The following is a 24,367-nucleotide window of genomic DNA, read 5'->3' on the forward strand; positions in this document are numbered from 1 at the left end:
TTGCTATTAGAGGTACACACAGCTGAAGGACGGTTCACTTTTAGCTTCCTTTCGTGATAACATACTGACATTTAATTTACAGACAGCTGACTTTCAAACTTTTGTGTATGAGCGGACATACAAAGTACACGTTCTTGGTGTCTGTTTGTTCCCAAAGTATCTCATGAACCACTGGACAAATTTTAATGACACGTCCATAAAGTAATCACTGGGTTTGCATCTACAGCTGGTTAACATTTGGAGTCAACCTGATTTGAGATAGATGCCTTTGCACACTGCCCTTCAACCACCCCCAAAAATGGCTATAACTCAGTCAGCTTTACAGATCGTGACCTAAAATATGGCATGATTATTGCTAAGAGTTCATCACAATGAATGTTCCAAGTGTTAGTCTTTGTGTAAAACTGTTGGAGTCAACTCTGTTTATTTGTTAGCAAAACACCTAGTGAACAAATTTTAACAAAACTTTCTAAAACTATGATCATCGGATGATTACATTTTGGAGAAGATGTCAACCACATACATTGAAGCGGTAGTAACAGAGTCACTTTGTATGAAATGTGGCAGAAGATGTGAATTCCTACAAGAAATAATGTGTCTTTCATTGATTAAACATTTAATCATAGCCCGGAAAGTTTAATATTTGTCAATATAAGGAAGAGAAAAAAAATGTTTTTTAGTAAGAAACATTTTTTTTTTTTTTTACATATCACAAATTATTTTATGCTATTAGAATTACAAGAGGCATCGAGTGGACATATATGCTCAAAATAGACATTAATTATTTAAGTAAATGTTTATTAGGGGACCATTAAGCATTTCTTTTCCCTCTCTGTCACAGTCAAGAATAAATGAAAGGGGAAGGCAAAGTGGGAGCAGTGATGCAGAAAGCAACAGTCATTTGAGCCTAGAGAATAACAAGAGTGCCATCCCATGGTCAAAGGATGAACAAGCACCTCTCCTCCTGCGTAGTCGCTAAAATAGGAGTTATTCTCTGTCCATTGCATTTATTTTATAGGTCGAGAACAATTCCACCGAGCCTGTTTCTCTTTCTGTATAATGAAGGGCTGTGATGGTGCTTTATCACTTGAACATCCTCATCGCCAACATTAGCTCAGATATAATGAGGGTTATTCAGAGGACGGGGGCCTTCTCTCCAGAATGATAAAAGACCCAAGAGTGCGCCGGTGACACGGCATCGGTCATTAGCCTGGCTCACTTTGCCCTTTCATGTATTTCTAAATAAGTGCTTTCCTGTGGGTTTAACAGACCACCTAATCTGCCTACTTACTCTGCAGGCGAGGAGTGGGAATCCAGAGGTGAATTTCAGGCAGCTAAATGTGCTTATCTGTGCTGTGACATGTTTAGCCTCTCAGGTGGAAAGTCTGCCACAGGCTTCCAACCCCAGCAGGTTTCACTACTGATATAAATTATGAAGGGATTAATGTATTTATGTGACATATTGTATGTAGCAGATGTGGAGCAGCAGCTCCCATAGATGTTACAGCTTCAAATCTCCAAAGTATTTCACTCTGCACCTTTTCTTTTAAAGGTTAACGCCGATTTAAGAATCCCCCGTTGTTGGCCTGCCTGATCAATAGTAAATGCAGCTCTCTTCACAAGACCAGAAACGTAGTCTTATCTCTGATGCGGAGGGGAAAAAAAAATAAGCTGGAGCTTCAATGAGTGATTGATTTGAGGACAAGGGAGATATTAAAGTGTTGGCATCAAAACAATGAGTTGATGCTAAAACAAGTGTTCTTGGAAAGATGACGACTGAACAATGTCACAGAATTATCACAAGGGAGAAAAAAATAATCCCTGAAATTTTCAAATAATAAATAAGAGGACAAGTCACTATAACTTACTTTTGAGTAAAAAAAAAAAGAATAAAATCATCCAGTCGGAAAACAAATAAACTTTGTTTGGAGTCCACCTTTTCTTAACGTCTTTAAGGGAGTATGCATTGAAACGTATTGCAATACATGATGCTTCCCACATGTCTAACTAAAGTGGATGTAGTCACAAGAAGTTGCTGGCATTTCCTTCTACATAAAACCAAGGGAACACGTGTCTCATTGTCCTTCAAACCAAACCAATTTTAAAAGTGACATATGGTCAGTCTTTGCCTGACTATGAAGTCAACCCTGTTTCCACTCTGTGAAATGAGCTTCACTGACCTGGACACCCCCTGGGGGCTTCTGCATCAAGAGCCCTCGATTGGACTTTGTCTTAGGGGTGATCTTACACAAGTCTGCCATGTAACGCACGGTTGTGAGGTTAATATAAAAGCTGGTAGAGTATCATTGTCACACTCAAGTAAAGCAGCCCACTGGCACTTCGTTTTTGACCGTTAAAGAAACAGTAAATGTAAAGTGAGTAAGTGCCGGATTGTTTGACTAAAGAGGGAAGACTGACTCAAAGGAACCAAGAAACGACCATCATGTTCTTTATCCTCGGTAGTTCATTTCAATACCAACCCTCACCAACAGAGAGCGATGTGCAATACTAAGGGCCAGCAGTGGTAACAAATTAAACTTCATTAGATTGTACCCAGAGCTTTTAATTTGTAAACCAATTGATGCTGGAATGCAAAGAGCGGGCAGGCCAGCAGGGGGTATGGGGGTCCTCCCCCAGAAATTTTTGAATAAAGCAGATGCAATTTCCTGTATTTTGGTGTATTTTTACAGACTAAAATCTATGTTTACCTTTATTTGTAAACACACTGCTTCTGTCAAGCATCCTACCCCCCCACCCCTTACTTGACGGTACCTAGCCCAACACATCTTGGACATGCTACTTGAAGAGGCAGCTTGTATGCTCGTAAGTGGCTGTTGTTTAAAATTAGTGTTTACGTAAATATTTTCAGTTTACATATCCAATACAAGTTTTATTTGTCAAATTTGTTCAGAACTTTATTATTAGTAAGCCTGAGAGTTACTGGATCCAAGCAGTCACCGGAACGCACCTCATCAAAATAAGAATTCCTGGATCGTGTTCCAGCAAGATCCAGCTCAAATTAAGCACCGATTGTACCCAGTTTAAAATCAATCATACCTATGGTTCAAAGATAAATTTGTGAAATGCATACAGTCGCTTAAAAAGGACATAAAACAATGCCAATAAAGAAGAGGAACATTTATTCTGCAGCCCTCTTGCTGCAGGGAGACAGAAGCATACCTACAGGGGAACAGATAAAAAGGAACAAAAAAAAGGTGTTACGAATAACAGTTTAGGCAGTGGTGGAAACATTTTGTTATTGTAGCACTTGATTAAACAGTTCTGAAGCATAGCTTTGCTCCAAGACACAATAAGGTAGTAGTTTTCTGGCAAATACACATTTAAGAAACGTATGTAATGCAAGCCCACACAAGTGGTTCAATTCATAATTTTGTTGGTACGTTTTTAAAAGAATGATCAATTCAACTAAAGTTGTCTTCTTAAAAATTAGCAATGTAATGCTATTTTGTTAAAATGAACTAAAGCATGTGATTTATTTTATTTTTTTACAATTAGCATCAGTTTGAGCATAATCCAGACAGGTTAGTCTTGAACGATTGTCAACAGCCGGCACAGCGCAGAGCCAGCAACGACTCCGAACTTCAACAGCCCTGAATGACAAAAACTGCCCTGGGAGGACGTTTACATTACACTGACCTATAAAACATATCAGGTGAGCTCTCTCTTCTTTCTGACTCAAATTACCTCCAATGGATTAGTAATTACATCACAATCCTTTGTAGTAAAAGATCTCCAAAAGAAGCTCCGGCGAGTAAGACCAAGTTATCGATATATGCTCGTATTTTCAGTCATCAACAATTTGACTTTGCAGCTTCATTTCTGATTAACTGTAAAGTGGTTTTATGATTGAATTGTTGCAATCATGTTGGTGAAAAACAGAAATGAAATCAGACATGAGAAACGTGCCCGTTTGGCAAGGACTCCCGATTGCATTGCACTTTATAAACCTTCTGTGGGCATAAAAGTCACAAACCCACGTAATGAATTTGAAAAAACAAAACAAAAATTAAAAAAAACTAATAAAATAAAACTTGAAAAAGCAACAACCGCTCTAAACCCACCCATGTTGCAAAGGCAAGAGTCTAAACAGGTTAATGAATGATACCAACATTGTTTGAAATGCAAACAGTAGCATTCCTCAAAGTTTCATGAATATAGAATTATGTCCTCAGAACAAATATGCAAAGTTTATAAGGGCTAAACAATTAAAAGCAGAGTTTCCTTAAAAATGCACAGAGCCAACATTAAACGTAATATAATTCTGAGTTAAACAGAAAGATGTCTTGAGCAGCAGAGTTAGTGTCATTGGCAGTTTGGTCATTAGCTTCCTATGAGCTATAAAGCACTGCAGTCCAAGTCACAGTCACAACAGTGGTCATCTTCCAGTCAGACCCCCAAATCAAATCATCAGCAATAAAATTGGCAACATAGTGGTTGAGATTGTTCTACACACTAATCTATCATGAGCTATTAAAAAAATAATCAATTTTCACTTGAACGACGGTGAAAGAGAACTGCTTCGTTCCCCAGCATTAGTCGTCTTGTGGCTTGTTTAGGTCCATGAAGAGTTCAAAGTAAACAGCATCTCTCTCTGAAGCTCTTCTTGCTCTTCTTGTTCTTCCCTTTGCCGTTTTTGTCCTTGTTTTCAGACATTTTCTTTCCTCGTACTTCACGCATCAGGTCAAAAAATACCTGAGGAGAAAATTATTATTATTTTTTTTATTTTTTACTTTAACATTTTAAAGAGATGTTCAATCACGAATGACTGTCACCGTGCAGAAGTTAAAGGTGAGTTAAGAATAGAATCTGTCAGTTACATCAGAGATAAAGTGGTTTATTGGTCATCAGTTTATTTTTGTGACGTCTAACTTACAGCCACAAGAATAAAGAAATGAGAAGGAACCAGGATTCATACACAGAGATCTTATTGAGTCCTGAATTGCATACTATCAGATAACTAAATACCAGACAAGCTGTAGCAAGTTTCAAAGATGCTTGGATCAACTTGCCTTCAAAATAAAGGCCGAACACATTAAATGGATCCAGTTTTACTTTTGTTCTACATTAACAAAAAACTATTGATGACTTAACTCCTGAAATTATCTCCACTTCATCGGAAATACCTAAAACTTCTGCAACAGATGTCTAAACCAAATACAATGTGTGAGCAGCAGCACCTTGTCCACGTTGGCTCTAGTTTTGGCTGACGTCTCCACATACTGGACGCCCCACTCTTCGGCTTTCCCGCGGGCCTCATCCACTGACACCTGCCGACGATCCTCCAAGTCAGACTTGTTGCCTACCAGCAGGAGAGGAATCTTGTCCTCTTCTGCCTTCACCCTCAAGATCTGCTCCCTGCCAGAACCAAACAGACTGTGTGAATTAGGGCACTTTGTAAACTAATCCAGGGGATTTTTTTTTATAATCAGCCTATTTCTGTAATGTATGGCATACATACACTGCCTGGCCAAAAAAAAAAAAAAGTTGCCACCTGGATTATAGGTACGAGCCTCCTATTTTTATAATTACTGCATGAGCGATTATCTTTCAGCTGGCAAGAAGTTATTTAACACCATCTGGTGCAATGAGTTGCTTCTCATTTCTTAAACAACCATGTTGAAAGACATGGCGTGGTCATGGAAAAGAGGTCAGTCTGTTTGAGAAGGGTCAAGTCATTGGCATCAAGCAGAGAAAACATCTAAGGAGATTGCAAAAACTACTAAAATTGGGTTAAGAACCGTCCAACGCATTATTAAAAACTGGAAGGATAGTGGGGACCCATCGTCTTTGAGGAAGAAATGTGTCCAGAAAAAAATCCTGAATGATTGTGATCGGGGATCACTTAAACGTTTGGTGAAATCAAATTGAAGAAAAACAACAGTAGCACTCAGGGCTATGTTTAATAGTGAAAGTAAGAATTCCCACATGTGCAATGTGATGGGAACTCAATGGATTGGGAATGAACAGCTGTGTAGCCTTAAGAAAACCACTAATCAGTGAGGCTAACTGGAAACAAAAGACCTCAGTTTGCTAGGGAGCATAAAGATTGGACTCTGGAGCAATGGAAGAAGGTCATGTGGTCTGATGAGTCCAGATTTACCCTTTTCCAGAGTGATGGACGCAACAGGGTAAGAAGAGAGGCAGGTGAAGTGATGCACCCATCATGCCTAGTGTCTAGTCATCAATGCAAGATCTTGGTGAAAAAAAGAATGCAAGACCGGATGGAAATAGATCTTGAGATATTGCAGAAGTTTATCGAAACAATGCCAGAGTGAATGCATGACGTGAACAAAGCTAAATGTGGTCCAACGAAATATTAGTGTGACCTTTTTTTGGTGGCAACTTTTTTTTTTTTGTCAGGCAGTGTTTATATGAACTAAAAGTGTGTAAAACCTATTTTTACATAGTCTGGCAGATAAAAATTATTCCAGCAAGAAAATCATCCTCTTTACAAATACATCTCACATTCAGCAGCATTAAAGAGAGTATCTCACATGGCTGCAACAGTTTGAGACTAGTCCAAGACTAACCATTAAGAACTGTAAAAAAAAAAAAAAAAAAAAGAGGCAGATTTTTATGGCAGTCCATAGTTTCTATTCAAGCCAACAACAGGCCAATATACACAACCACATTTTGAAAATCCAGTTTTTTTTTTTCGTGTGCATGGTTTGCAACAGAATATTCTAGACCCTAAACTTTATTTTGTCGACCACCTCCATTTGCATTCCACCCACCTTTTCCTGCAGCGTTCATTTCAAAACACCAGCCTTCAATGTGTGAGGTTTGTGTGCATTTATGCATTGATTGCAGGTGTATTTCATTAATTAGTGAGGTAGGATGCACCTCTTGACAACTAAGGACATTACAGACCTGTTATTGCTCAATCGGTCACAATAAAATGCTTCAACTATTTTACCCCCCACACTTTTCTGGAGAGGCAAGCCTGTGTGGCGTCAAATGCTCAGCTCATGTTGGCATGACATGCTCCATGGTCAGTGGCGGTTGGGGAGTTTGACTGGGGCAGTGCATCTTTTATAACAGGCGTCATAAGAGGAGCTTAATTAGGAAACTTTGGATGGTTAGAAGAGAAGCTGCACCATGGCTGAGCAACTACAGTTTTTTTGGAGTTTTTTTTTTTACAAACACTTCAATGCACATTTATTTTGCAAGTGAAAATAATAAATCCAGTGTAAAGGCACAAATATGTTTCCGTACAGTAGCAACAAATTTACAGATGACTATTCACAAAGAAAAAAATATAAATAAATGCAGTTATAAAATTAAAAAATAAATTAATTAATTAAAACTGATTCCAGAGAAGAACATATGTTTATCTAACAAGGTTAAGTCAGGTCCTCTGAATGGATCTGGACTGGAGAAGTGTTTTGGATAAGACAAAATGTTTCAACAAAGAAGAATCCGTCCAGAGGACCTGTCTTAACCTTGTTAGATTTATCTACCTGGATTATTGAGCATGCATCAGATCATATTTTTATGTATACTATTTAAAATGTAGGTACCGTCTTGACAATGTGGTTAAACTTTATTAAAACTTTATTAAGTGTTAAATTAACATGCTTACATCGTTGCATCATTACCTGAACTCATCAGTGGCACTGAAGGACTCTTGCTCTGTGATACAGAAGACTAGCAGGAAGCCCTCCCCGCTGCGAAAATAATTATCCCTGATAGCAGCATAGTCCTCCTGGCCAGCTGTGTCCAGGATATCGATTTGGACTTCCTCCCCATCCAGGACAACCTTCTTCCTGTAGCTGTCTGCTTTGGTGGGCTCATAGTCCTCAACGAACTAAAGAGAAGAAGATGCATTCTGTTTATTCAATCAGCTGCAAACATGTGTATGTTATAGCACAGCCACCATAAGCACAACTAGTGGGCATGGGGGAAACAAACACAGCAATGAAAACAATAACAACAAAACATATATTGCAGCTAAAAAAGGAGAACTGAACTGTGACCACTACAGCCCTTAAAGACGCAAGTTTTATTGAATCCTTTTAGGAACTCTGAGGTAAACATGGTTGTACTTTCACACTCATTAAAATGAGCTTAGACTTAACTGACAGAAGTATAAACTCACCTCATCATACATGAACTGCAGCGTCAGAGCGGACTTTCCAACACCTCCACTTCCCACCATTATCACCTTGTGCAATGCCAGAGAGCTATGGTTTTTACCTTTATTGGTAGCCATAGCCAGAATCTTCCTCGTGCCTTTCTCACACACTCAAACACATGTGCACACTCGCACACACAGACACCCACACATGCACACGGACACAACCTGTGAATGACAACAGAAGAACCTTAGCAGTCCCCTTAGTAAATAACTTCAATAAGGAGAATCCATAAAAGTAATGGGCAGATGGCAGTTGTTACTTAACGGCCCTCACTGTGACAGTAACGCAGTGTGCCAAGGCTCTAGGCTGTGCTCCAGCAAATCTTGAATCTTAACCCTCACCATTCCCATTTAGGTGCCAAATTGCCTACTCGTGAATCCAAGAACTTTATAAAGTTTGCCATCAAAAGGTCATTGCAACTGATCAGAAGTAATAAAGCCATCATTCTGCACAGTAAGGCAGCATTTACAGAAGCATTAAACAGGGCATCATGTGCTAAACTCATTAGAAGAAGTGACTGGCCATCTATCTGCTGTAAAAGGGCCTTGCCCTCAAAAGGTGAAAGCTCAGAGTCAATTGCTTTTTGCCCGACTTCAATATATCCATATAACTTTTTAAAAAGAGTGCCTGGCTGACTTCAGTGATGCCTGCTATACCAACTGTGTGGACATGAATTAAAGAGTGCCAAGTGAGCACAGGGTTCAAAACGAAACATGTCACAATTAACAATCACACAACTCCAAGATATATAGGTGCTGGGTGAAACTAACTAAAATTGTAGGTTTTTCCATTGTTTTTATCCCTAGCATGTGGCTGGCTGTGACTGAAAAACTGGCAGAGGTTACACTTTTTGAATGACATCATCTCTTTTCCTTCTTGTTCGCTGCTGTGAACATTTGTTATCAAAAGTTTTGGTTTTAACAGCCCTAAAAGATAAATAGAGTTGTTTCCTTTTTGTTCCAATACTAATTTTAAAGTAAAATAACCATTGTTGTAAAACTTGGGTAAATTATTTAAAAAAAAAATAGTATGTTTACAGGGTATAGTGCCTTAAATAAAATTGTTAAATCGATTTTTTTTTTGTATGACAAACTGTCTAATTTACAAGAGAGACAACCCTATTTAATTAAAACCCACTGACCCTAAACAAACTGTGACCAAGAAACTCAGGTTTGATAATTACGTCTTTAACAAATACCGTATTTTTCGCCGTATAAGTCACAACTTTTTGCAAAAAATATTCAAGTCCTTTGACTTATACACTGAAGCAACTAATATACGTTTTCCCCCATATTTATAACCCAATTTTTGGCTGAGATTTGACAATTTCATTCATCCTGACAGGGAAAATATTGAACACTACCATTTTCAGCCGCTAGAGGGCCCTCCACCAATATGGTAAGCCAAGTGTCTCATTATTAAGTAAAAGTGGATATTAATGAGACACTTACTTGCCATACAAAGCCACCTTCGTCTCACTCAGGAACTCCTGCAGCAAACATCAAATCAGCTGCATTTTGCTGCGCCGCCCAGGCGAAATGCAGCTGATTTGACCATTAAAGTGCATTTATTAAGGACACATTCAACTGAGACACACCTATACTATAATGTTGAGCAAACAAATTGTTTTTAGGTGGTTATCTTGTTAAATTTCGACAAAATGCACAGCGAGTCCTCCCTCTGTGTGCTCCCACAAATCTATTATTGAAATGCAGCTGATTTGACCGTCAAAGTGCATTTATTAAGGAAAAGTTAAACTAAGACACATCTTTGCTATAATTTCAAGCAAACAAATAATTGTTTTTAAGTGTTAATCTTGTTAAATTCTTGTTAAAGTCCTCCCGAGCACACTCCCGTGGCCGCCATTTGGCAGCCAATCAATTTTTGGCACAACACTGGCCCACATTTCCGGGTGATCAAAGGTGATGCATAACAAACGTGGCGTGTCAGTAGTGACACATAATAGATGCGACTTATATGGCCAAGTGACTTATTTATGTTTTTTACACTTTAGACATATTTGGACTGATGCGACTTATACGGCGGTGTGACATGTACAGCGGCAAGTACGGTATAAAGAGCTGAACTATATGAATTTTCATATATTCACTGTTTCTGTTGGGTGAAACTAATTCAAATCGTGTGTTTTTCAAGCATGTGGCTACAGTGACTGAAAAACTAGAAGAGGTTGTATTTTTTGAATGACAATCTTTTTGCCTTCCTGTCTCTTACTGGGGACATCACCATATGATTATATCAACTTGAAACTATTTAAGAATAAGACGATGGACACTGGATAACTAAACTTGTTTTAGCGTTTACAAATAAAATGTTTGATGCCAGGATACCCCTTTGCCTGGGCTTTGGAGTCTCTGTGTCTTTTTACTGGTTGTTTCTTGCAGGTGCTGGATAGAGAGCGATCAACAAAATGAGCTACACTTGGGCCCATTGTGCCCGTAAACTCAGCACCACCGCATGTTTACTTTGCCACATCGTTACTGTTGTCACCTTCATTGTGAGATGAACCCTAACCTATGCAGACAACAAACACTCCAACAACTGACAGCTAAGATCAGAGTACTGATATATCCAGAGCTGTTTCGTTGTAAAACAAAACAATGTTGCAATACCACAATGCTCAACTTCTGTTTATCCCTAACTTTGTTTCTAACTTCGTTTTATCTGTACAGCAAGAAGGATTACTCCCTCCTCCTGGTATGTCACACTAATCGAAGCACTGGACTGATTCATAGCCATATTCATAACCTGCTCCTCCCTTACAATAAACATTTCAGCAACTTGAAACCAGCACAAAATATCAATGGTCAGACGAAGTTAGAGAAAAGTGCTACTAAATACAAAAAAGAGGGAAAAAAAAGCTTCAAGAATTGTTTCATTACAAATGAAAGAGTCTTAAGAGTATAAGAAAACTTTGCTGTATTTCTCAGTAGCGAACAGTAGCACATATTTTTCATCACATTAACGTCAGTTAAAAAAATGTCAGCATAGTGATATTTATTAAAACTGAGGATGTGGCATCATAATTCTACTCTAAACAGAAAGTGAAGCCTGACCTGCGCCCTTCCTGTCTTTGTTACTCTTAACAAGGCCAGTGAAAGGACTCGTAGGAAGGATACCCGCACAAAAATGCACATACAATTACACACCTTTGACAGAACTTGCAGAAATCAGCACTTATGTATATGGGTCACTATTTCAATTATTCACATGACGTAACCCACTTCCCTGTGCACAAGCACAGATGGCAATCCTGTGAAGGAACCAAAATCAAACTGAATGCAAAGTTAAAATGACCAAATGCTCAAACACTAAAGGAAGGGGTACTCTTATCATGATAAGATCGGCTTTATAATCAGCTCTTCATGGGGAACTGAAATTGGGAGCAAAGGGAAAAAAACAAACCAAAAAAAAAAACATGATGGATAAACCAGTACTATGGAAAAGCATACATGATTGATGGCCTTTTGGGGTATGAAGCACTAAGAAAAAGGAGGATAAAGTGTAAAACCACTTTGATAGCAACAGTTCTGAAAAATTAATGACAATGTTGGCAACAAAAATTTGTTAGGACTATTTTTAAGTTTTTGTTTGGACTTGCAAAGACACTAACAAATCATTACCCAAACAAAGTGAAACGATAATATTGCCCAGCCCTGTAAATACATACATGGCCACCAAGTTAGAGCTGTCATTTCTAACCCAAACCCGAAACCCGGCCTGGATTAGGGCCGGGCCGTTATACTGTGATTAATGGGCGGGCTGGGCCAGTCTCGGGCTTTTAATTAGGTCAGAATCAGCCACGATCCAATTATATGATAACATGGCCTGCCATACAATCACCAGCCGCACATGGTCATTTCACAGCGAGCTGACCGGCCTTGAAAGAGGTAAAAAGTTCTGTTAAGCTTCAGATGGGACTATACTGCCAGGAAGCGATCAATCGCCCAAATGGACACTCATTCAGCCGCTGCACTCAGCGGACGCACGCGGCCGACGACCCAAACAGGTGAGATCCCAAAGCAGACACGTGTGTCAGTAATTCACAAGAATGCAGGCAGAAACGAGGTTTAAATGCTTTTTTATAGCCATGAAAGTACAAACACCTCTCAGCTCCGAATCTTCTGCTCTGTTTATTCAGCTGACCGTTAATAACTAATTAACAATGTATTTTCTGGGATCGGACCTGTAATTACTGTTAATTCGTCGGGTGGGGTTCGGAAATTATGACTGTGGGCTGGGGCCAGGTCGGACAACTCTCCACCAAGTGTATGCTTTAATTAGGTTAACACAGTGTAGAATCAATTCATGGTTAAATCACAAACAGCTGATTGTAAAAGCACTCGAAAACAGTGAAGAATTGTTTCTTAAAATAACAGCTTTTACTTTTATTTCTTCCAATTCAGTTTTTTTTTTAGATAATGTCAAAGTGATATAATACACATAGATGTAATGTACGTTTTTACATCTTTCATCTGATCCGAGTGTCAATACTAAAAAAAGGAAAAAAAAAATGGAACATTTTAACATTTACAAGATATGTGCAAGTCTTCACATTCCACAAAGAGAGGAACATAATAATTCAAGCCATCTGAACTTTAATGCCTGGAAAGTTTTGAATCCAAAGATTTTAGTCCTGGGGATTTCCTAACTAATGTAGAAAACAGTATTTTTTTGGCTCGCTTACAAACTTTAAATTATGATGATCAGTAAGAGAGAGAGAGAGTTCATCTGCTTTTTGTCTTATATTCAACAATTGTCGGCTAAGCCAATCAAAACAGTCCAACGCTACCAAATGATGACAAATACAAGCATCACCATGTTGACTGATGCTATGCAGGCAAAAAAAAGTAAATTGAAAACTCTGAACAAACATTATCCTATCATTACTTATAAACGGTCTCTCCCTTTTCCTCCTTGCTTGTGTTACTTCCAAGTTTCCCCTTAATATGTCTGCTGCCAAGACGATCTCACCCTAATGCAACACCAGTGAATCAAACGCCTCGGTGTATCCTATCCAATTTCTACCACTCCCAAAACAAATTCCAGTGAAACAAAAATGAAGAACTTTACTCTCATCTTGCTGTGGACAAAGCAATGAAACCTGGTTTAGTCGTAGTAATGGTGTTGGACTAAAACTGGGTTTTCTGTGGCACACAACCAGGGTTTAAGACTGCAACTTGTTTATCACAGTGAAACAAACAATGCATAATTTAAGAACAAACCCCTACAGGGAGCTAGCAGAAATGTGTTTGGTCTTTCAGATATAGCAGCTATAATAGTCATTGCCTGTGGAGATGAGAAAATGATTTACTATACTTAAAAAAAACGGCTACAGCAGCAAGGAGGACATTTTCACCCAACGGTGCATACTAACAACCCCTCACTTGTGGGAACACACAGATATGCCTTTGACAAAACTGGGCAACGGACTTAAAATCCTCTCCGTGTTGCAATCCTTCCTACTTCATCAACACAGAGAAGTGTTGTATACATTAAACTATTTCTGTTATACATTAAACATATATTTTCTACTAGATTTTTAGGTGACTGCTTTTTGTCATGTTCAAATACCCCTAACCCATTTTTCCTCCCATTTTATAGTTATTCCACTGGGCTGATTCAGGATGGAAAAGAAGAAGTTATGTTTTTACCATGCATTTACTGACAAGTCCATGTTTTGCTGCTAGCCAGAAGTAAACTCCTTATCACCAACGTGTTAAGTGCCCTTTCCATTCCCTGGATAGAGAACAGGCTCCGTTACATACCACCCACACAAAGACAAGAGTTTGCAGAACCATCACTGTTTAAAATTAATTAGACATAATGTATGATATTAATAAGCAAACAAAAAGAAAAACAATTTGAAAATCTCACAACTTTACAGAGGCTCTAAAGGTCGATTTTAATCTAATAATTAATATTTTATGTATGTAGCATTGTCACTTATAGCTTAACAGTTAGTGCATTTACATGCTCATTTAAGTGATGGTTAAAGCTAAACAAGGCCATTAAACCAGACTACTGTCCTAGAATACAAACGCAAGAGGGAAATTGTTTTAATGACGAAATTATGTCAGACTCAGCGTCATGCCGTTTCAGATCATTACTATCAAGGTTTTCGTTCTGGTTGACCCGTTATGTCATGCCTGAAAACAGCTGGAAAAACTATTCAGTTTAGTTGGAAGCAAATGAGTTGGACAATTTTGCAACCCTGAACATTTTGTATATGTTCAATACATTCCCTTTTTTTAATGGATCTTTGAAGTATTATGTCATATTATATTGTGCAATTTGGGTGTAACTGCTGAACATACACATGCAAGAACATTTCTAATCGCTGACACACAATTTTGGGGTCTATCAGTAAACCATTTTAAAATCTATTACAACTCTGTCATGAACCTGCATTTCGAAGTCCAGTTTCATCAAGACTGACCCATTTTCCCCCTAAACATTTTTTTAAACCTACTAACCTGTACACATTTGAAGTAACAGCAAGAATAGCAAGCTGTTATATAAAAGCAATTCTTCTGGTCTGTGCCACAAGCTTTTTACAGAAACAGGCAAACACAGACACATTTCAGAAGACAACCCACGTAAAAGTATGGCCTTGACTACAGGAAAAACAGTCCAGGACAATGTATAAATCAAAAGAGGCTGAGAAAAGTGATGAGAGGGATCTCAGATCTCTCCTGTAAAAATGTCTCATTCATTAATCTGGGTACTAACATTAAACTCATATCTCTGCTGAATACAAAAACTCAAGTGTGATTAAAATACAAAGAAATCTCATTCTTCATAAAATATATACATGCAAAAACATTTTGGTGTCATTATAAATATGGTAAACAAAACTATTTTCTAATAGATTAATACAATTGTACAGTTCCCTTCCTCATATAATCAGTGTTTAAGGCAGGGAAACATAGTCATAATGTAGAAATCAGTTGTTACAGGTAGTTTCTGAATAAGTCTGGCTAACAGGTTCCAGTTGCCACCAGTGGGTTAACGGCAATTAATACATATGAATAGTTAAAAAAAAGTGAAATACTACAATGTTCCTCAAATATATATTTGCATAACTTGTTCCTCTTCTTTGTGGGAAATAGAATAACTGGTTCTTCAGACTCACACCTGTTGCACTTCTTGTAATTATGCTTGTATTTTAAGTGGGCTACAAAAATAAATAAATACATAATAATAATGTTACCCATTCAGATAATGTCATGCTGTTCAAGTTGATTATAATGAAAAATTAAAAATCCCACTAATCGTTACCAAATGTTTTAAGACACCAGTGTTGATACCAGCTAAAATGTCAAAAACAAAATCAGTGAGCCCTATAGAAACAGAGTTTACTAAAACGAGTTATTCTGATATTTAAGTGAGAAGTAGTAGTGCCCATAAACAGCATTAGCCATCACGAGCTCAAAACGATGATTCGTTTTTAAATACAGAGACAGCCCTACAAGACTGCCAAGCAATTCCCGAGCTTGTTTCCTTAAACTTGTAGTGAATGTGCTGAGGTCAGCATTGTGTTCACGAGTTGTTTGTGATGACAACTGCATGGTCATGCTAAAGTAGAATCTCAAACAACAGTGTTGTGCAGATCACTTAATCTAGACATGCAACACAACCAACTTGTGAATCTGAATGCTGAATTAAATTTGCCACTTCCCCTGGCACCAAAAATAGCCTATTAATAACGGAACAAGGACATATTGCTTTGGCAAGGACTGACTGACCTCTCCCCCCTCGAGCATGCTGAAAACACAATCCTGCATCTCAAAGCATTACGTTTATATGTAAACAATTCACTGTCAACTGTCCGAAAAGCTTTAACCTTTACAATGTACACTTTGTGCCGCAACCACTAGAACTTTACAATTTAAATGCTACTTAACGTAAGATGTGATAATACCAGCAATAGTGGTGCAATGTGTGGTATGGATACATTTACATTAGGGAAGCTAGTTGTTTCTTTGCTGACATTTAGAATTACAACAACACCAGCAGAAGAAATCATTAGGTCGCTTGGGTGTGTCCTCTTCTCAGAGACTCAGAACTTTTCAGCACTTGTAGTAGTTCTCGACCTGAACGGATAATTCTGACAGCTAATGTTATCCGAAAACGTCCACAGCACTTTCATTACCACAACACTTTTTTTTTTTTCCTGTACATGGACATAAGTGGTAGCGAAAATCAATACCACGCATTTTAATTTAAACTAATTAAATACTAGTATGTAGTAGTTGTTTAGATTAGAACCCATTTATGTTAGGTCAGTCCGTTGAGGACAGTAGTCACTCGCCCTTAAACAGGTGTGGTTACGCTATTCCCTATACTCTTTTCAACTTGAACACGTTTATAGAACTATATCGCTTAATAAAAATAAACATTTAAAATCTTACCAAAGCTGAACTGCTGCCTTTGGTTGATGCTATCTTGCTGAGTGCTTTAGCAGCACGGACCACCGCATTGGCTCCCCGAAAACAAACCGCTCCTGTAACAAAAACCCCACCTTCCGGAAGTGAAAAGAGAGATGACGGGAAGTGACGTCAATGCCATTTTTTTAAAAGCTTTATTGAATTATGTTAACAAACAAACATGTAGGCAAGAAGACGACAGTAAAACCATAGATAAACCATACATAGAAGAATCCGTCCTGAGTCGGAGTTAACTTTTTTTTTCTACCCGCATGCATCAGGATAGTAAAAACATACATTTTTTTAAGTTTCAAACAAAATTCACTTCAGAAAATTCGATTCCCAAAAGGGGGGAAAAAAGTTTAAATCTGAAGTATATGAAAAATGAATGGAAAATATTGTTAATGTCACGATATAATTATTATTGATCAAGTAAAATGAAATTTTAAAAAAGATAAAAAGTACATAAAATGAAGGACTGAAATTGTATTTAGTTAGAAGAAAACAGTAAATGTAAAAGTGAAATGTTAAATTGTAAAATTTGATATCATTTCACCTTTTTTATTTTAAACAAGTAATTCAAAGCCTAATAATATAACTTATACCCACTGAGCAAGGAGACGTCTAAACAACGTCTTTTTTAAGTCGTTTCTGCACGTCTAAATTGGGTCCCTCGGAGGTGCAGACTGTGACGGCAGAAGACGTCTTTTTCCGACGTCTATAAGACGTCTTTTTCCGACGTGTAGCGGACGTGGTCAATAGACGTCTTTTTTAGACGTCTAGTTTCGACGTCTATCTGACATGTTAATATAGACGTCTTTTCCACGTCAACTAACTATATTTATTATTTTAAATAGGCTCTTATTATATTTAACTTACTTTAGTCTCTTAAAAAATGCTGCTTCTATGCTATGTATATGAAAAATACTTTAAAACTGCGACTGAAGCTGGGAAATAGTTCATTTGACCACCCATTGTGCAGCAGGAAACATGGTCCTAGAAACAGTTGGATTAGACTTTACGAATCACTCCTTAATTTTTTCATTTATCTTCTTTATTTAATACAATTTAAAGGATTAACAGAACAGTAGCGTAACAATGGTGGCAAAAACAAACAAAAAAAAAGTCCACCTTCAATACCTTATAAAAAAAAAAAAAAACTTTAGAATTAACAGGGAGCTTATCAACTGGTGGCAAATCACAATGTACACAAACAAATCTATAAAAATACACAGCTCACATAGCGTTGGTCTGTACTTAACATAAAAAATAAAAAAATTAACATGCCTTCATTGTCATTTTCGGATAGCTGAACTAGCAACACGAGAAATAAAAGCTATATAAAATTACAGTCCCCTCACCACAATTACCATACACAATTTTTTTATTTATTTAAGTGTGCTGGTCATAACATTTTGAATAAAGTTGATTTATTTCAGTAATTCCATTCAAAAAGTGAAACTTGTACTCAGTCATTACACACAGACTGATATATTTCAAATAGTTTAAAGTTGATGATTATAACTGACAACTACTGAATACCCTAAATTTAGTATCTCAGAAAATTAGAATATTACTTGAGATCAATTTAAATAAAAAAATAAATAAAGGATTTTTTATAGATGTTGCCCAACTGAAAAGTATGAAAAATGAAATGTATCATTCATTACTTGGTTGGGGCTCCTTTTGCAAGGACCATGGTACCATGTTCACACTTTTCAGTTGGCCAACATCTATAAAAATCCTTTTTTCGTTTTTTAAATTGGTCTCAAGTAATAGTCAAATCTATTGAGCTAATAGGAAATAACTGAATGGATTTTGACAAACAAAAACGATTTCTTATTTTACTCAGCTTTAAATTCAGTTTTCAAAATATAATTCTTGATAACTTTTGGTTTCCAGTCAAAGAAAAATGAAGGGTCAGGTTTGATTCTAATAAATATTTTGAGGAATTTGACCTGTAAGTGTAGTTATGTCTGCACAAGTTAAAGCACAACTCATGCTGCAATTTCATGCCTTAGATGAAGTTTAAAAAACTTGATAAGTTACGATTGACTCCAGTGATTTACTTGGCTTTATTTAATGTCTGAGGTGGTAAAGGTGTGATTTATTTTCCACACAAAAAAAATAAAAAATTCTTAAAATGTTATGTTCTGCTTTCTTTCTTCCATTAATGTGAGGTGTAAAGTAAACAGAACAGGACAATAGGAGTTCAGAATTTGCATTATCTTCTCCTTCAGGACACATTATCCTCAAAATCTATAACTGTGTTCACTGAATCTCAGCTGGAACATCAAAAAATATGCAGTTTCAAAACTGAGCTCAGCTATAGGTCCACAGGGAACTATTTATTTAGTCATATGCTGTTACATACCTCTTTGCTGAGGGAAAGGAGAAAATTCCTTCATCCACTGAAGCAGAACTAATGTGACTCAAGCTTTAAAAATTGCTATTGCAGATATTCACTTGGCGCTCAGTAAACAGTAAATATTTCACTTTCTCATCATATATATATATATTTTTACATTTGAGATAAAGACAGAATATTCAAAATATCTTCCATCCATCATCTTTACTCGCTTCTTCCTTATTGGGTCATGGGGATCACTGGTGCCAGCAGTTACTCGAGAGGCAGGGGACACCCTGGACAGGTCTTCAGTCCATCACAGGGACACATATGGAGACAAACAACCATTCTCTCTCTCACTCACACATAGGGACAATTTAGAGTTATCAATCAGCCTAACATGCATGTTTTTCATCTGCGGGAGGAAACCGGAATAGCCGGAGAAAACCCATGCATGCACGGAGAGAACATGCAAACTCCACCCAGAAAGGCCCCTGGCCAGGATTTGAACCAGGGCGACCAACTTCCCCAGAATGCCCCATTTATCAATTGTAAAAAAAAAGAAAAAAAAAAAGATGAAAAGCCACAATACTGTGAAAAGTGTTGCCCCTCAGATATTTTTCTTTTTGCCTTTTCACATTACAGATCAACTGCAACAAGTCTGCCACATGGCTGTGGAGGAACGTTGCTGCTGGATCATTGTTCTACTGCAGAAGAGCGTCTGAGCTTCAAGTCATGGACCGATGGACGGACATCATCTTTCAGGATTTTATGGTAGAGAACAAAATTCATGGTTCCTTCGTCTTTGGCAAGTCGTCCAGTTCTTGAACAGGTGCACGTGAGGCCTGCAGGACAAAAGATGTTGTTCTGAGTTCTTTTGGAACCTTCTAGACGAGCCAGTGATGTACCTTTGGAGTCATTTTGGTCGATCACATCCAGTAAGGTTTACTCTGTTGTTTCCTCCATTTGTGGATAATGTCTCTTAAGTGGATTCTTTATTCTACAGGTCTGGCAGTAATCAGGTCTGGGTGTGCATGTGAAATGTAATTTAGCTTAAAAAAAAGTTAATTCAGTTTTAAATAACAAGGGCACACACTTTTCACATAGATCTGGTTTGGACAACTTTTTTTCCGTTGATAAATTAAATAAATTGTTTTTCCTTGTGTTTTCAATTGTATCTGCTGAGATTTCTCAAACACCTGAACAGATTTAATATAGTGACAGAGCTTTAGCTCGGAGTCCAGCATAAGGAAACAGGGGCAAAAAAAATAAATAAATAAAACAGCTGAAATCCATGCTGCACTTGACAATTCAGGGATTTATCCTGTTCTAATACCAGAAAACACTTAAAAAAGCCCTTAAAATGACATATGGCATTAATTTAGCATGCATTAAATGTGCACTTTATTAAGACCAGGGTAGAAACAAAACCCTATTATTCAAATAAAACCAGAAAAACTTGTTGCTGTAATTATTTTGTTATTTTCTCCATCCGGTATGTTTAAAGTTTCATAAACCAGCAGAAGCGAATATATCATCTATGTCATCAGAGCCATCAGAGTCAGTGATGTGAAGTGTTGCTTCATGTGCCTTGCTCTGTAGGTAATCGTTAAAGCACACTGGCAGCCCAGTCTCTTTCCGTCGCCTATTCATTCTTCTCTTTTTTACACAAGCCCTGATTTTAGACAACACAAATTGTGTCTTGAGTGACTGCAGACGACTTCTCAGGCCAGCAGTTCTCCTCTTTGCCCCTGATCCCCGAGGAGATAACGTCCAGGAAACTTCTTGTCTGAAGACTCGTAGTTTCCTCTGCATGCTGAGGACAGACAAGACTGTATGAGAATTGGAGCGTTGGAATGTAACGTGAGCTAGTAGGAAGTTCAACTTAATGTTTTTTGTTGTTGTTGTTCTTACTTGTTTCCCGCTGCCTCCAGACATTTCATCCTCCGGCACTTTAAAAGCAGAAAGGTGAGGAGACGTTTTGTCTTGTCCTTCCTCTGGGATCTGCACCACTTCATCATTTCCTCCAGGTTGGAAGACATGCGAGAAAATGTAGCAGCTTCTTCAATTTGTTTCTTGAGCTTCTGTTTACTATCGGTCTTGTGGGCATCTTCTGAGACAAATTGACCCTGTTATGAAATGAGACAATAGTAAGTAAAGGCATTTAACATTTAATAAACAATGACTAATGTACTTGTTTCACATACCTTAACGAAAAGAGGCTTGATATTAGCATCAAATTCAAGGCCTGGAAAAAGATGTTCATCATTAATCAAAGTACGTGTGCCACAAATCTATAAATAAAATCACGTCCAACAGATTTTTTTTCTGATCTTGCACTTGCGTTTTACTAATAAAGAGCGGAAGTCGAGATAAATAAAATATTAATAGGAAATAGTGTACCTCTTTCCACAGAAACCCCCAGGTCTTCTTTAATCCTCCTCGTTGGTCTTTGGTTCACATCTTTAGCTGGTGCTTTTTTAGGCTGCTTCTTCATTTTGGGATTTTTGGCAAGAGAGACAAATGCGTTCTGTTTCTTCAGTAACAACGCATCAGAGGGGCCCAGGAACTCAGCCATATCTGCTGGCAGGGAGGCATCGGTGAGGTAGGGCATGGGCTGGGCTTGGGCCACGTTTTTAAGGAGTTCCAAGAGATTCTGGTACAGACGGGAGAGTCCAACCAGGATGCCACGGAAAATCACCCTGATGAGGCACACATGCAGATGGAGACTTAAGACAGTGAAGGTGAACAAACAGGTTCACTTTAAAAGTAGATGTTAAAAAAAAAAAAAAAATCCATTCCAGAAATTCTACAAAAACAGCAAGATTTAGGAGAGTCTACCACTCTGATATGAGTAAGAAGAGCTTTCTTCCACCTGTGTAATATTGCTAAAAGTAGAAACATCTTATCTAGATCATATATTGTATCTCCAGTTTTGGCGTCTCTCTACTGGCTCCCTGCCAAATCCAGAATTGAATTAAAAATCTTAATTGTAACCTACAAAGCCCTCTGTGCGCTAGGTCAGCCTTCCTCAGCTGCTGCTCCCTGCTGCTCTGGCCCCCAGCCTGGGGCCGGCTTGCGGTCACTGTCGGGTGGGTGGGGCGCATGGACAGCCTGACAGAGGCTCTGTCGGGCTGTCTCTGTGTGCCTGTTTATGTCTCGGGTTGGGTTTTAGGTGGTCCCCTCTCTTGGATCAATTTGGGCCCCCCATTTATTGTGGGGTCTACTTCCCCCTGTTGCACTCCCCTCCGGTGGTGGGCCCCCCTGCCAGTCTTGTCAAACTGGTTGTGTGTTTCCTTGACTGATGAAGCATTCCGGATCGAAGGCGAAACGTTTCAGCACCAAAAAAAGAAACTGTCCAGATGACCTGACTGAAAAATGTTGGATTTTATACCTGGATTATTGAGCATGGACTTTGTTGTTAACCTTGCTCCATCTTAAAATTACAGATCTTATTGTTCCATATCTTCCTAACAGAGCACTTCACTCTCAGACTGCAGGCTTACTTGTGGTTCCTAGAGTTTCCAAAAGCAGAATGGAAAGAAGAGCTTTCAGTTATCAGGCTCCTCTCTTGTGGAACAAATTTCCAGTTTCTGTCCGTGAGGCTGACACATTGTCCAGTTTTAAGACTGGACTTAACACTTTCCATTTTGATAAATCCTATAGTTAGGGTTGGCTTGTTATACTGCCATAAGCTTACGACTACTGGAGGACAAATTGACCTCATTTCCTTAGATGAATTGTTAAAATTGAAGTTTTCATTTGATATTATTTCTATCTCAACATGTGATTCTCGCCCTGCCATTGTGTATCTGTTCCTCTCAAACCCAGCCGGTCGAAGCAGATGGCCGATTATCCTGAGCCTGTTTCTGCTGGAAGTTTAATCTTCATGAGGAAGTTTTTCCTTTCCACTGTCGCCTTTAAGCTTGCTCAAGATGAGAGTGTGTGATGGTGTTAGACTCAAATAGATAAATAATGTTAACGAATATGTATGTTTTTGTTCAGTGCCCTGAGATGACTTCTGTTGTGATTGGCACTATATAAATTAATATAAATATACTTGAACTTATTCTTAGGCAAAGTTTTATTCAGGCTTTTGTTTTGCTAACATCAGTTTGATAATATCCTGCAGGGCTCCAGAGATGATGTGCGTCTCTTACCACAAACGACTGAGCATGCTGGTTAACACCGTATTGAGTATAATAAACTCCTCCCACTTCATCTGCTGCTTTGAAAACCTGAAACAGGAATCTGTCAAGGACAAACCTGAAATAAATCATTTCAATTTTCTGAGCAGTGCCTTCACACTAAACAGGATACAGAAAGGCTCTGCTGCAGCGAGCCATTGTGCAGCTCACGAGCTTGCCGGCTCCCAGCACCTTGAGACAGATCCACTCCAGCATGGGTTGACTTGGAACATCACACTCGCCCGTCTTCACAGATAACGCCCTAAAACACACACAGTTTCAACACATCTGACCAGTTTTTATAGTTTGATTTGTAATTTTGAGCTCACAACTTAGTCAACCAACTTGTAAAACTAAAACACACAGCTGCTTCTTACATTTGAATTTTATTGGGGCAAAGAGCAGTCAGGTCCTGAAGAGCAGCGCAGAGCTTCATGTTCTTCAGTCTGTTTACACATTGTTCAACCTGCAATAAACAAGAATAGAAACACAATTCAAACATTTTAAACACGCTTTATTTTAGATTTGGTTAAGTCTGATACGTGTCACGTTATACACGTTCCCCCTCGACATGATGTGATTTGTGGAAGACTATGGGGAGACCTTGTGCATCAGTCCTGACCTGCTGTAACGCTTTGATCGTCTTGCTGCCCCTGAAGTGGTTGGTCAAATTGTACAGCAGCGCGTATAAAACTCGGATCTCCGTCTGAAGAATCAAACTGCGGATCAGCTTCAGGACCTTCTCGTTTTCCAATAACAGTTGTTTCAAAACTGTAGCTGCAAAACAACCGCCATTCGTTACTAAGGTAACGAACTCCCACTGTAATCCCACGTGTCGAGAGAAGCGACATTTCTACGTGTTATGGGCGCAAAAGTGAGCGCGAGACATCAGAGAGAAATGTAAGACATGCTGGTTTTTAACATCCGAACCTGTTGATGAAGTTAACTTTATGTGGACAGTTGAAGCCGCGCTGGGAAAAAGGATGTTTATTCTGTTCCAGGGCTCTCCTGCCATCGTTTCCTGCATGCTTGGAAGATGCGGAAGTCCTCCAGCCAATAGCGTTCGAGCAAGTGTTGACGTCAGAGCGGGTCTTAAAGGTACAGACTACATTTCGGGTTTCTCTCGCACAACTCTACTGTTGCTCTGCAATCCATAACTGTTTGTAAAGTGATAAATAATTACACACACACACACATATATATATATATATATATATATATATATAT

At 38.3% G+C, this 24,367-nt stretch overlaps 2 protein-coding genes across 2 annotated transcripts; both read right to left on the bottom strand.

Moving 5' to 3' along the window:
• Window positions 1-4,550: 4,550 nt before the first annotated feature.
• Window positions 4,551-16,706, bottom strand: ralba (v-ral simian leukemia viral oncogene homolog Ba (ras related)). The gene is made up of 5 exons (XM_037686342.1): window positions 16,592-16,706; window positions 8,120-8,323; window positions 7,620-7,828; window positions 5,199-5,376; window positions 4,551-4,713 (listed from the first exon to the last, which is right to left on the bottom strand). The coding sequence occupies exons 2-5, from the start codon at window positions 8,231-8,233 to the stop codon at window positions 4,591-4,593; spliced, it is 624 nt and encodes a 207-aa protein (XP_037542270.1). The 5' UTR covers window positions 8,234-8,323; window positions 16,592-16,706; the 3' UTR covers window positions 4,551-4,590.
• A 3,713-nt stretch (window positions 16,707-20,419) lies between these two features.
• nepro (nucleolus and neural progenitor protein) lies at window positions 20,420-24,203 on the bottom strand. The gene is made up of 9 exons (XM_037686343.1): window positions 24,071-24,203; window positions 23,763-23,917; window positions 23,518-23,606; window positions 23,274-23,402; window positions 23,114-23,191; window positions 21,357-21,655; window positions 21,161-21,201; window positions 20,868-21,082; window positions 20,420-20,769 (listed from the first exon to the last, which is right to left on the bottom strand). Exons 1-9 carry the CDS (start codon window positions 24,165-24,167, stop codon window positions 20,463-20,465), a joined length of 1,410 nt encoding a protein of 469 aa, XP_037542271.1. The 5' UTR covers window positions 24,168-24,203; the 3' UTR covers window positions 20,420-20,462.
• Between the last annotated feature and the right edge of the window lie 164 nt (window positions 24,204-24,367).

This window comes from Nematolebias whitei, chromosome 13, assembly GCF_014905685.2.
Source record: "Nematolebias whitei isolate Nwh7 chromosome 13, NemWhi1, whole genome shotgun sequence".
Taxonomy (NCBI): domain Eukaryota; kingdom Metazoa; phylum Chordata; class Actinopteri; order Cyprinodontiformes; family Rivulidae; genus Nematolebias; species Nematolebias whitei.

Excerpts from the sequence above, each read along its gene's own strand:
- ralba (XM_037686342.1), bottom strand. The coding sequence starts at position 8,233 with ATGGCTACCAATAAAGGTAAAAACCATAGCTCTCTGGCATTGCACAAG. Across the intron at positions 5,377-7,619 it reads AGTGCCACTGATGAGTTCAG|GGAGCAGATCTTGAGGGTGA; the intron begins GTAATGATGCAA and ends TGGTTCTGGCAG. Across the intron at positions 4,714-5,198 it reads CTAGAGCCAACGTGGACAAG|GTATTTTTTGACCTGATGCG; the intron begins GTGCTGCTGCTC and ends TTTTCTCCTCAG.
- nepro (XM_037686343.1), bottom strand. The coding sequence starts at position 24,167 with ATGCAGGAAACGATGGCAGGAGAGCCCTGGAACAGAATAAACATCCTT. Across the intron at positions 23,607-23,762 it reads CGATCAAAGCGTTACAGCAG|GTTGAACAATGTGTAAACAG; the intron begins GTCAGGACTGAT and ends TGTTTATTGCAG. Across the intron at positions 20,770-20,867 it reads CTGGAGGCAGCGGGAAACAA|CATGCAGAGGAAACTACGAG; the intron begins GTAAGAACAACA and ends GTCTGTCCTCAG.